General features: G+C 46.1%; 1 protein-coding gene across 2 annotated transcripts in view; it reads right to left on the minus strand.

Moving 5' to 3' along the window:
• phip (PHIP subunit of CUL4-Ring ligase complex) overlaps positions 1 to 14059 on the minus strand; it is a 31762-nt gene that overhangs the window by 13230 nt on the left and 4473 nt on the right. Inside the window, exons 8-21 of one of the 2 annotated variants that reach the window (XM_077018613.1) lie at positions 11025 to 11246; positions 10813 to 10913; positions 10547 to 10617; positions 8898 to 8998; positions 8723 to 8763; positions 8427 to 8525; positions 6695 to 6851; positions 5961 to 6095; positions 4932 to 5060; positions 2354 to 2579; positions 1915 to 2034; positions 1625 to 1808; positions 1212 to 1317; positions 615 to 746 (exon numbers count right to left, since the gene is read on the minus strand). In XM_077018613.1, the coding sequence (XP_076874728.1) occupies positions 615 to 746; positions 1212 to 1317; positions 1625 to 1808; positions 1915 to 2034; positions 2354 to 2579; positions 4932 to 5060; positions 5961 to 6095; positions 6695 to 6851; positions 8427 to 8525; positions 8723 to 8763; positions 8898 to 8998; positions 10547 to 10617; positions 10813 to 10913; positions 11025 to 11246 (1824 nt within the window). Of the gene's footprint in view, positions 1 to 614; positions 750 to 1211; positions 1318 to 1624; positions 1809 to 1914; positions 2035 to 2353; positions 2580 to 4931; positions 5061 to 5960; positions 6096 to 6694; positions 6852 to 8426; positions 8526 to 8722; positions 8764 to 8897; positions 8999 to 10546; positions 10618 to 10812; positions 10914 to 11024; positions 11247 to 14059 lie in introns of both variants that reach the window. The other variant, XM_077018612.1, reaches the window with a different exon arrangement.

Here is a 14059-nt window from a genome sequence, read left to right on the forward strand (position 1 = left end):
ACGTTCAGAACACTGTCCCCAACGAGTCTACATACAGAACACTGTCCCCAACGAGTCTACATACAGAACACTGTCCCCAGTGAGTCTACATACAGAACACTGTCCCCAGTGAGTCTACATACAGAACACTGTCCCCAGTGAGTCTACGTTCAGAACACTGTCCCCAATGAAGATACGTTCAGTACACTGTCCCCAATGAAGATACGTTCAGTACACTGTCCCCAATGAAGATACGTTCAGAACACTGTCCCCAATGAAGATACGTTCAGAACACTGTCCCCAATGAAGATACGTTCAGTACACTGTCCCCAATGAAGATACGTTCAGTACACTGTCCCCAATGAAGATACGTTCAGAACACTGTCCCCAACGAGTCTACATACAGAACACTGTCCCCAATGAGTCCATGTTCAGGACACTGTCCCCAATGAGTCCATGTTCAGGACACTGTCCCCAATGAAGATACGATCAGAACACTGTCCCCAATGAGTCTATGTTCAGGACACTGTCCCCAATGAGTCTACATACAGAACACTGTCCCCAATGAAGATACATTCAGAACACTGTCCCCAATGAGTCTATGTTCAGGACACTGTCCCCAGTGTCCCCAGTACCTCAGACGCACTGGGCTCTTCCTCGTTGGGCTCACTCTGTCTGCTGGTCTCTTCTACAGCCAGCCTCGTGTGGTAGTTGTGCTGGTTTCCTTGGTAACGTCGTCCCTCCTCCACTGTATTTTCTGTTGCTTGCTGCTTTAAAAGAAACGCAGCTTAACACACACCATGACCCCAGTTTAGCAGTAAAATTATAGTGTGTGTGTACCCGGTTCTCTGTGAGTGTGTTCGTGTGTGTATCCGGTTCTCTCTGTGGTACTGTGTGTGTGTGTGTGTGTGTGTGTGTGTGTTTGTGTGTTCGTGCGTGTACCCGGTTCTCTCTGTGGTACTGTGTGTGTGTGTGTGTGTGTTTGTGCGTGTACCCGGTTCTCTCTGTGGTACTGTGTGTGTGTGTTTGTGCGTGTACCCGGTTCTCTCTGTGGTACTGTGTGTGTGTGTGTGTTCGTGCGTGTACCCGGTTCTCTCTGTGGTCCTGTGTGTGTGTGTGTGTGTTTGTGCGTGTACCCGGTTCTCTCTGTGGTACTGTGTGTGTGTGTGTGTTTGTGCGTGTACCCGGTTCTCTCTGTGGTACTGTGTGTGTGTGTGTGTTCGTGCGTGTACCCGGTTCTCTCTGTGGTACTGGCTGTGCACACTCCGTCTCCGTCGCTCTGATCTATAGATGTTCATCTCCTCTTCTCCTCTCGCTGTCCTCCAGATCTCCTGTTTACTGCATATGAAGATACACAATCACCCAGTTATCACACTTCAGTTATAACCCGTAACACTGGGTTCTGAGCGGTTCTCCCGGACCAGCTGAGTCAGAGCAGAACATGTCCAGCTGCTCTACTGCATGTGTAACTATGTGCTACAAATGTCCTCACAGCACTTCACCATGATGTCATTATACAGCCGTTTCATCCTGGTGTTAGTTTAGATATTGTTTTGCCTTGACCAGTTTGTATAATTCTGTTTTATGTGTTGTAGACTACTCAACACATATCCATGCTGTGTGTGTGTGTGTGTGTGTGTGTTACCTGGCCGTTCCTGGTGACAGCTCTGGCACCAGTACTCGTCTGCTCCAGGCCACCAGGTCCGTCTCTGTGGCCATCTCGCTGCGAGGGGCGTTACTGTGCATCTGTCGGACACCCTCGATCTGACCACTGCGTCTCAGACCCACGTTGGGAGGAGACGAAACCTCTGTGGGGGAGCTTACAGATCCTGCTCAAACACACACACACACACACACACACACACCATCAACATCAGAGACCCCAGTAATGTACATAGCTGACGTCCTCCTGAAGACCTTCCTGGGCAGGTCTACCTCGGCCAGTCCTGTAGTCTGAGCCCAGTCTCTGGTCCTGCTCCTGCTGCAGTCTCTGGATCATACTGTCCAGGGGACTAGAACCCTCTGCAGCCTGCTGACTCAACACCTGATTCAAACCTAACACACACACACACACACACACACACACACACACACACACGTGTAGGAGAGGGACAGAAAAATAACATACATAATTTCCCCTTCATTTCCCACTCGTGGGATCAATAAAGTTTATTCAATACATCAAGAGTTAAACCAGAATGTGTGTATCCATGTCTACACGGGTTGCGTGTATACGTACACAGGTGTATTTGTGAGCGTGCCTATGACCGTGTGTGTGTGTGTGTGCTGATGTTGTAGTTTGTATGTGTGTGTGTGTGTGTGTGTGTTGTTGATGTAGTTTGTATGTGTGTGTGTGTGTGTGTGTGTTACCTACCTGACGATGTCAGGCCCATCTGTGGAATGAGCTGCTCTTCCCTGCAGTTTTCCCGGCCGGGCACCAGGCGCTGGTAGCGAGGCGGGTGTGGGTTCCCGTCCACGTCCACCAGGAAGGGTGGGGGCATGAGGTGGGGCGCCTGCTGGGTCTGCTCGTCCAACACGTAGTTGTGGGCATCGCGGATAAGCGGGCGGTAGTCCGTGTGGAAAAACATCTGGTCCGCTATCTGGAACACACACGGCCCACTGAGCATCACCTACAGTGTGTGTGTGTGTGTGTGTGTGTGTGTGTGTGTGTGTGTGTGTGTGTGTACAAGAGCCTAGCCTGCACCATTTTTTATAAATAAGAAAGAGAAGCAGAGATGGAGCAGAGAGACGGCAGGGCGCTCTGACCAATGAGCGGCACCACGAGCGGCTGGAGTGGATCTGGACTCTGGAGGGTTCTGAGGGGTTCTTCACTTGGGGTGGAGCCACAGTGGAGTGATGGTGGAACACTTTGAGTGAACGGTGGAACGTTCTGCTGCAGAGCTCACATACTCCCCGAGCCACTCAAGCAGAGGTCAGGGGTCAGACCTTTGGAGATACGTTAGTGTGACGCAGCCCCCCCAGAGACAAGCTTCTGCCTCCGTCCTTGGTTTGGGGTCTACGGAGGTGGAACGGGCTGCGTGTCACCCGCCCGTGTCACCTGTGTGTCGTGTGTCGGGACCCGTGTTCTCACCCGCCCGTGTCACCTGTGTGTCGAGACCTGTGTTCTCACCCGCCCGTGTCACCTGTGTGTCGTGTGTCGGGACCTGTGTTCTCACCCGCCCGTGTCACCTGTGTGTCGTGTGTCGGGACCTGTGTTCTCACCCGCCCGTGTCACCTGTGTGTCAGGACCTGTGTTCTCACCCGCCCGTGTCACCTGTGTGTCAGGACCTGTGTTCTCACCCGCCCGTGTCACCTGTGTGTCATGTGTCGGGACCCGTGTTCTCACCTGCCCGTGTCACCGGTGTTCTCTTTCTGTTAGTAGGACCGCCTAGCTAACTTCCTGTTTGGGCACATTAATGTTCCTCTTGTTTTCATTAAACCCTTCAGCTGGTGACTCACGTTTGCATGTATCTTATTCTTTACAACCTGTGGGGCCTGTCAACAATGGTGCAGGATTTTTTTATTTTATATTTAATACTCACCATAAAATATTTAAACAGCAGTCGAACTCTTCTTAAGCAATTCAAGCAAAAGGTAATATTAAGCAATTCATACATATCCACTTAGAGGGTGCTAGAATGTGTTATTCTACAGCGGACACTGGACAATCATCTCCTTGACTGTGCAGGTTACCCATCTACATCCTGTACACATTCAGACTTAAAAATGGACCGCTGTCCAGTAATATTTAACAGTAGGGACAAGTGTTTTTGTTCAGTTTAGATTTGTCAAGTACAATGAAAACCACTGAGCTGAACTTGTGTATGATGTGATCATTTGTTAGAGAACGTGGCTCTCTGTCCTCAGCACATCATTTTGGTGTCTCCATTGTTTTTTTTTGTCTTCGTATTGCCCTCCTGAGAGACATGTTTCATTCGCTGTTTGCTTTAACACACTCATTTCTTCCCAGCTCCATTAAATCTTCTCACTCATTGGCTCCCACATCTCCCTGCTAGCCCTTTTCCACCGATGAAGATCCGGAGTCGTTTCCGTTTCACGAACCTGGTTTGGAACAACGTTCATCACATATCCACCAAAATTAACAAGTCCGAGAACCCTAAAAGTTCATACATAGCTGGAACAAGATGTCGAGGAAAATGCATAATTTGCATAATTCGCATTGGTGCGCAAATCAGGACAGTTCCACTTCCTCATTGGTGGAAAAGGTCTTGGGGGTGGGCAGACATGTCTCCCTGTTTGCTGGAAGTCACATCGTGAAACATCAAGTGGGTCCTCGAAGTTCTGCTGGAGGACCATCTGTACATTGAGCTTGAGAAGTCTGCATTTCATACACCAGTGGTGTGCTTCTCGGGCTTTACAGGATCCAAACAAGAGCTGTGGCTGAACGGCCAAGTCCCGGCTCGGTCCGGCGGCTACAGCACTTCCTGGGATTTGCCAACTTCTGTGTTGCTTCAGTTCCATGGAGTCACCCTTCTCCGCCTCTTCACCTGGTTAGTTCTGCACTTGAGTCCACCACCCCCATCCTGTTGGGGTGTGTGTGTGTGTGTGTGTGTGTGTGTGTGTGTGTGTGTGTATGCACATGCTCTAAGCTATTGCATAAAGGAACGCTGATTCCTTGAGACAACGATGAAATGAGAAGAGAGGGATGTACACAGCTTATGCTATGAAAGGGCATTTTGTTAACTCGTTTTCCCCGTTACAGCAGGTCCACAGCACCAAACGCACGATGGCACACACACACAGGTAAGTTAGAGTGAGGGAGCGGAGAAGACAGTAGCAGTGAGCAACACGGCAAAAGAAGTGAGAGGACAGAATACGAGGAAGAGAGAGACGAAGAGGGAAAGCGTGAATGAGAGAGAGAGAGAGAGACACTGGCAGTAAGGGAGGCCAGCACCACAGCCTGATGGGAATGTTCTGGAATGTTCCGCCACCTTGTCGTATCTGCTGCTGGAGCCGAAGCCGAAGATGAGCAGGTGTCCGTGGGAGTCGGTGCAGGCGAAGTGCTGGCCGTCGGAGGAACACTTGCAGTCAAAGAGCGCCCCGTGGCCCTGGCCCTCGATCTGTGGCACGCGCACACACACACACACACACACACACACACACACACACACATCACACGCCGGGCAGAAGGAGGGCGTTTATGAGGCACGCTTTACAACCGCTAAATTAGAAAACAAAGGCTTGACATAACGGGCAACTAATCACGCACGGAGCTGTCAGTGTTATAGTGGGATCCGGAGAGAGGCAGGGAGAGAGAGAGAGAGAGAGAGAGAGAGAGAGAGAGAGAGAGAGAGAGAGAGAGAGAGAGAGAGAGAGAGAGAGAGAGGGAGGAAGACTAAGTGACAACAGTGTCTGCATTCAAAATAGTTCAAAGAAACAGATATTAAAATGCAAAAAATGGGACGACAGGGTATCTGCACATTTTTAAATCTCAAATTCAATGACTTTTAAGACCTTTTTAATACCTCTCACAAGAAAAAACAACTGAACAACACACACTTATAATAATTTAATGCCTCCCCTCATAAAATTCCAGACATTTTAAGACATTTTTAGGCCTTGAATATGGAAAACTAAATTTAAGACATTTTAAGACTTTTTAAGGACCCGCGGGTACCCTGGACGAACACAATGAAAATACACCTGAAAATATGAAAATACACTGAGAGGGAAGCGGGGAGTGGGGGGAGTTCTGCAGGGGTGACCCGGTCTGCTCTGGGCCTGCTGCTCCAGAACCCTCACCCCATGTACACAGAGGACCAAGGGAGGCAGGAGAAGAGGTACTGGGGGCCAGGGGTGTGATTACCAAGTACCAACAGATGTGTGTGTGTGTGTGTGTGTGTGTGTGTTGCTTACAGTGTTATCGTAGGACTGTATTTTCTGTGTGTTGTTTACTACATTGAACTATGAGATGGTTTTGTGTGTGTGTGTGTGTATGTGTGTGTGTGTGTACTTTTTACCATGTTGAAGTAGGAGCGTATTTTGACGCCGCGTGCCAAGTCCCACACTATGGCGTTGCCATCGTGGCCGGCAGAGAAGAGCACTCTGGGATCAAAGGGGTGTGGCTCCAGCACAAACACCTCATCCTCATGACCCTGAGAATGGACCAATCAGGCAGCGTGACTTAATTACTGCTGTATAGAAGAATGGCACAGCAAGAAAACAGTGGGACAGCATCTTTTAATCTCCGTCTAGGTTGAAGTCTACTCCCTTCTCCCTTTCTTCATGCACTTCAAATACAGCTGTGGCCGTCCATGTGACACTCTTACTCACAGGACTCCGTCCTGATGCCTCCCTAACTCCTGCATAACGACTTAATAACACGAGGTTAAATGCTACACGAGTCTACATGAAATGTTAGTGTGGTTTAACGTCATCTTAAGGGGTCAGATGTAGCATGACTGATTACCCAACATCCTAAACATACATCCAGACCTTATATATTAATGTTGCAGTGTAATTTTATTATATATATACACGACGGACACATGTACACATGTATTCACATGTAATTATCCTCCATAAGAGTAATTTCTGGGGGGGGTTTATATTAGAACTAAAATTCAAATAACAAAAATATAATCAATATAAAATTCTTTTTCCTGTAAAATGATGCAGCAACATATTCATTCATGGATGGAGGGAAGAATGAAGTGACAGAGGGAGGGAGGGAGGGATGAACCAATCCTCTTACCATTAAGATATGGATGAGGCTGCCAGTGAATGAGTTCCACACTTTGAGCGTCAGGTTGTTGGCTGCTGTGATAACCATGCTGTCATGGCGATCCCAGGCCACCATGGTGACTTTCAGTTTGGTGACTTTGTCCTCCAGGGGTGGAGGGTTGTATTTGCTGAATGGGTCAAAACGGGGGAGGAATTCAAAAGGGAGGCGGAGAATTCAACAGGGGGGATTCAAACAAATTTAAATGAAAGACTGGCTTGCATACTCTACAGCTGCAGGGTTCCAAAGGACCTACTTTTTAAGTGAAGGAGAGCAAGAAGACGCACACACAAACACGCACACACACGTATACACACACACACACACACACACACAAACACACCCAGTCCTACAAACCCCCCCACACACACACCCACACACTCACGCTCACACGCATGCACGCACACAGACACACACCCACGCACACACCCAGAAACAAACACAAACAGAAACACACAAACACAACTGGCAACAAAAGAGCAAACCACACTACACAATAAAAAAAAACAAACAAAAAGGATGAACAAAAAATGTATCCTTTATTTTATCATGTATTTTACTTTGCTTAATTGATATATTAGAAATTAGGGTGTTTAGTCTTTCATGTGTTGCTTTAAAAGCTGAAGACATACGTGATGTTACATGCTCTTAGGCTCGTAAAGCCTATAGAGATACACAGTACACCATAGCCAGTAATGTCAGTAACGCGTTACTCTAATCTTACCATTTTTTTCAGTAACAAGTAATATAACGTGTTACTATTTCCAGTCCAGTAATCAGATTAAAGTTACTTATCCAAGTAACTGTGCGTTACTATTTTTATTTTCCTTAGGAAAAATATTTATTTTTGCTTTCTTCTTGGCTCAGTTATACTTTTGCGTCTGACCGTAGCGCTTGACTCCGCTCGCTGCACGTGAACCTGTGAGAGCGCGATTCTCACGTCATTCTTTGCAGTGTTCTCTGTAACGATATGTGGTAGCATAAAGAAAACACCCCTCAAAAACAGGGGAAGGAACATTTACCTGACGAATTTTAATGTTGCATTGTGTTTCAGGTTTGAAAAGTGCTGGAATTTCGGCTAACGTAGCCTACTTAAAATGCTTGAAATTGTAATGGTATTTCATTTCACAACAAATAGCTGTCTGACTGAATAGTTCTCTTGTATTACGTTTACAAATATATTTACAAATAATACCGTGCAGCAACACAAACGTAATGTCAGGAGATACATTATTTAAATGTCAGGAGATACATTGTTACTGTAAAAATAAAGTGAGTATTGGAAAAACTCTTTGCTGCTGAATGTAACTACTAAAGTAACTTGTAATCGAACGTAGTTACTTTTAAAATTAAGTAATATGTAACGTAACTAAGTTACTTTTAAAAGGAGTAATCAGTAATCGGATTACTTTTTCAAGGTAACTAAGCCATCACTGACCATAGCATGCATTTAATGTGCATTTTCACTACATCTTGTTATCCTGCAGACAACTTACATCACTAGCAGAACACAGGGTGATGGTAGATTAAATACTGGCCTGGGTCACCCTAACACTAATCCAAACAGAAGTCCAAACTAACTAACCTTCTCCTAGAAAACCTAACTTATCCCAGCATAGCTATCCTCATCACAGCACAGCTAATCTCAGCCGTATGGGTAAGCTACCACATTCTCCGTGTGTGTGTATAACAGTGTGTGTATTACCCTGGGAGTTTGGTGGCCATGTCCAGCAAGATACTCCTCCAGTCCTGCTGCTGTAGCTGCCATACTCGTGCTGTCCCATCTCTACTGCCACTCACAAACCTACACACACACACACACACACACACACACACACACACACACACACACTTCACTTTTATGCTGACGACATTCACTCAATAATACCCAGATGTTTCATTAATGCAACTGAAAATCCTTTAAAAGCTCACACACACACGCGCGCACACATGCACACGCACGCACGCACACACGCACACACACTAGTGGCAGCTTCTCACCTGTCTCCTCCATGTGAGAACTGGATACTGTCAACTTTATCCTGTGGAAAGTGCAAAAGAGATGAAAACTCAGATGGAACACTGTGAATGAAATGCTCGCTAAGACATTTTAATTACTTGTTCAACTCACAACACACAAACACACAAACACACAAACACACACACACACACTCACAGTGTGGGATTCCAGCTCAGCTATCTTCTCTGGCTGGCCCCCGCCAAAGTAATAAACTCTGATAATGTGATCAGTGCTGCCTGTGGCCAGAAACATCCCACCTGAAACACAGTAACACAAGCATAAATCTCCATAGCCCATGAACACAAACCCACCAAGCCATGTACAACACCACACCGATATACATAAATCTCCATAGACCGTACCAACTAGCCAACCAACTAGGCTACATACAATCCACCAGCATGCCGAGAGTGAGCACGGAAATTACCGGCTCTATAACTGGCCGTACTGATGCACCGCTCGGTTGTCAGGTGACCAGAATCGGCTGGATTTCAGAGCGATCGGCCGTAACCCGTGACAGGCCCATCAGTATCCCGTTCTGCGCCGCTCAGATTTACACTTGTGCACCACACGAGGGCAACAGCGAGGCAAACAGGGCCACACATGAACACAGGGTGCTTTTCAGTTGTATTACCTGACATTTCATTTGGAAGAGTAAAACTATTGCTGTTTATTTTATTTGTGGGCTTGTGAAAGGAAAAAGCTTTGTCCTGTAACCTAGGACATGTTTATATTGACATGCAAGAGGTTTCCGTTAAAAGAAAAGTTCAGCAAAAATGTTTCTGTATGCTGTCAATATCCTTCCTAGAAAGAAAATTGGAATGGGCCTGTCCTGTGTTTTGTTTTTTTTTTTTTTTTTAAAGGAAATCTGAATTGTCCAAGAAAATTGCAATTGCTGCATCTCTAATGTTCATCCAAATTTACACTTCTTAAACATTCAAGTGTAAACATGGATGTGAAAAGAAACATGAGGTCTGAAATTTGACTAAAGTCTAATTAGTGAAAAAATTTTTTGAATAAGGTTAAAAGCAAGTTTCTCATTTAGAGCAGAATAATTAGTGCTTCATTAGACAAAATAGCAGTTAATAGTTAAATGTTAACTTTTAGACACAAAACTAAGTACACAGCAAACCACAGTGATGGGGTGTTATGCTGTCTTAGAATCCAGTTTAATGGTTAATAGTAATAAAGGGTTTCTCTTAATCGTATGATTAAGTGTACTTGCTGTACAAGTATTTCTGATTGATGCATGAATGTTTGTTTCTCTCTGGATGTGTGTGTATTGTATTTCTATGTAGTATTACTTTGATACATTCCTTTACAACAGTTCAGTTTCATTTCAGAGCCTCTGTGCAGTCTACACAGAAACATGATACTTTAGCTCCAATTTAAGAAAGTGAGTTTAAGCCAAATAAACATAACTGTCACATCCCTTTCCCAGCCCCAAAGGACACACACACTCCCACACACACACACACACACACACACACACACACACACACACACACACGCACACACACGCACACACACACACACAAAGCTGTGCAGCAGCATGTTCAGGAGGTGTAGCGAAACACCCAAAGAAATGTTTACACTCGATCCTGTTTCTTTGGGAAGCTTCATAAATACCTCATAAACGCCATGTAGTAATATCTCTACTACAGTAAGTCACGGGAGTGTAGCCATTTCATTTTGATCATTACCGTTTTGCATGCATGCCCTTAATAGGTGGCAGCAGCAGAGTGAGCTCATTGGCTACATGGAAATGTGGAAAGGGTGGAGCCAAGGAGGTGGGTGTGGCTTACCAGCACTGAAAGAGGAGCAGATCATCTGTACACCTGGTCTGGGCCGCTCTGTGAACTTGCTGGGTCGTGGACTTTAGTGGTGCACACACACAACACACACACATACACGTCATTGCAATGAAAAACAACATCCTGTCACGAGAATGCAATACACCATTGTGTGCTTAGAAAAATCGCTACAAGAGGTATGATGTACTTGTTTGGGATAGTGCGTCAAAGCAGTGATGCGTTTCCTGTGAGACACGCTAGGGGCAAACGTTACCCACCCGAATTTGAGTGTGAGAGAATCCCACTGCCAGAAGCAGATGGTTCCATCAGCACCAGTGGAGGACAAGAACCTCTTACTACCACAGCAAAGAGGAGAGAACTACACACACACACACACCCACACACACAAACACACACCCACACATATCAAAGAAATAATCCACTGCACTGCGTGTACATGAATGAGTGTGTGTGTGTGTGTGTACGACACCTGTAGTGATGTTATGGACGCGGCGTGGCCCTCCAGCACGGCGAGAGGTGCACAGGTCTGCAGACACCACACCCTGATCATCTTATCACAGCTGCCCGCGGCTAGCAGCGTGTTCTCGTAGTTCACCGCCATGTCGGAGATCTCGGCCGCGTGACCGCGTAGCGTGGCCAGCAGACGCCCATCGTCCGTGGACCACATCTTCACCAGACAGTCGTCTGAGCCCTGCCAACACACGCTCTCTGTTCAAAACGTAACGCTGGTTTTGTGCTGTTACTGTATATGAGGAAGCAGCAAGTCTGATTTCCTGATATTAAAGACAGTGATGTTCATTCTGTGATCATGTATTTCCAGCTGATTAAGTATTCTTCACACTTAGTCTGTTTCTACATTAACACACACACAAACACACAAAAGAAACAAACCTTTTCACACCAGAGAGTGAACAGCGCTAACAGGTAAGGGTAAAAACAATTCTGTCTCCCACAAGACGAGCACAGTTAAACTCCCTGAAATAAAGTTGTGCTTAAATTCCAGTTCAGTAATCAGAGTTGGACTGAGATAGGTAGAATCAACCTGAAATCATGGGATTCATATCCATGAAATTCCACCTCAGCGAAACAGGACAACAAAATTACTAAGAATAAACAGAAAAACTGTTTCAAATGCAAGAAACCTTAAAGATATCTAACAATGATCATTAGGTAAGTGATCTAGCTTTCTCTGATGTACTAGCAAAGAAGGTAGAACTATTGCCCTCAGAGGAAGGCCTCATCCCTCAGAGGAAGGCCTCATCCCTCAGAGGAAGGCCTCATCCCTCAGAGGAAGGCCTCATCCCTCAGAGGAAGGCCTCATCCCTCAGAGGAAGGCCTCATCCCTCAGAGGAAGGCCTCATCCCTCAGAGGAAGGCCTCATCCCTCAGAGGAAGGCCTCATCCCTCAGAGGAAGGCCTCATCCCTCAGAGGAAGGCCTCCTCCCTCAGAGGAAGGCCTCATCCCTCAGAGGAAGGCCTCATCCCTCAGAGGAAGGCCTCATCCCTCAGAGGAAGGCCTCATCCCTCAGAGGAAGGCCTCATCCCTCAGAGGAAGGCCTCCTCCCATTTGAGTCTTTTACACCACTCTGTGATACTGAGACACATTTCTAAAGCCACCTCGCCACACACTCATGAACTCATCAGAAAGCAGATCACAGCATGCCTTTTGCCTTTCAGATAAGTTCCTATATTTGTTTACATTTACATTTATAGCACTCCGCAGCCCAGCAAAAAATAGCACCATCTTAGTGAAGCGAAAACTTCCATCTCCAAGTTTAGTATGGCCCTAATCCTGCAAAAACTTGAACACTTTTGTGTACATTAGCAATAAATAATTTGTTAATAATTACTTTATATACGGTTTTGATAACATCATTGATTCGATCGCTTTTTCCCATCTGTCACCACACGGCACCTTAAACACAACAATGCGCACACCACTCACGTAAGCTTCATCCTTAAAAGCCCACTGAAGTGTCGCCGGAAAAGCCCCAAACTGACCCCAGATCAGCCCTCTGGTCCCTTCATTGACGCTGAACACTGCTGGACCACACGTGGCTTAGAAAAGCCCCAAACTGACCCCAGATCAGCCCGCTGGTCCCTTCACTGACGCTGAACACTGCTGGACCACACGTGGCTTAGAAAAGCCCCGAGAAACCCCGCACAGCGGCTGGGCAAACATTGAGCGCGTAAGCGATTCAAGAAGCACAGCACTTCAGACGGGCGCATTCCTGAGGGTCCATGCTAGGCACATACTGAATGTCAATCAACCAGTGGCTAAGAGCTCAGGAAGATGAAGGAGAAGATGATGATGATTCTATTCTTGGCTCGCTGCCAGAGACACAAACGAAACACTTCCAGTGCCATGCACACAGATAGAACACCCCACCACCACCACCCCATGCACGGACGCACACACACACACACACACACACACACACACACACACACACACACACACACACACACACACACACACACACACACAGCAGGGTAGGGGGAGGGGGGGAGGAGAAAGTGAAGGAGAATGAGATGGAAATAAAAAGAAGCAGAGAGGAAAAGAAAGGGGAGATGAGAGGGAGTAATCTTTACTGTTCGGCCATTTTTGGAGATTAAAAAAAAAAAAACTTCCTGAGTAAAATGGAACCCAAGAGTGTCTGATGAAAAACAAGAATTAGCAGAAACGCGTCATAGCAAAATCACTCAGGAAAGAGAAACATCACCAACAACCTTAACAAATGTCCAACCCGAAGAAACACAGCACACGCAGGTCAAAGGTTACGGTACACACACAAAACACCTAATTGTATTTTACATACACGCAAACCATGAATGGACTAAAATCCCATAATTAAAGCTGCTGAATAACTAGTTTTAAAAAAACACTGAGCAGATCCACCAATTAAGTCCAGTTAATGTATTACATCACATAAATCACCACAATGCAAATGTCCAAGCAGCGCCCTTGTGGTTATGTAATGGTTAACTTATTTGTCTGTGGCATGTAACTGCCACTACTGATACGGCAGTGATATTAATATGTATGCTGTTACCATCAAGAAATTGTCTGAGTGATAGATAAAACACATTGCTAAGTTAATAAGTCAAAAGCCAAACAAAAGCAAAGCAAGACTTCTATAAAAACAAAGAAACAAACAAAATAAGGCACAGGTATTTAACTGCACATACATTCAGTAACTTCGAAATAAGTGACTACCTCAGCCATTACTAGGGCAAGGCATCTCCCTACGCCACAGGTGCTCAAGGGTGTGTGTTGTGTACAAGTGTGAGAATAAGTGAGTGTGAGCACCATGACTGTAGTCACGGTTCGTTCAGCACGCTAAATCACGGAGTGAGAAGGAACGGAGCTGTGAGTATTTATACACCGGTATAAAGAGTGAGTGGTGTTCCCTCAGCACTCTCCCACACACCGCGCACTCCCGAGCACTCCCGAGCCCCGTACTTCAGCACACAGAACTATACCTGAATCACTGACTTCACACTC

This window comes from Brachyhypopomus gauderio, chromosome 10 (assembly GCF_052324685.1).
Source record: "Brachyhypopomus gauderio isolate BG-103 chromosome 10, BGAUD_0.2, whole genome shotgun sequence".
Taxonomy (NCBI): Eukaryota; Metazoa; Chordata; class Actinopteri; order Gymnotiformes; family Hypopomidae; genus Brachyhypopomus; species Brachyhypopomus gauderio.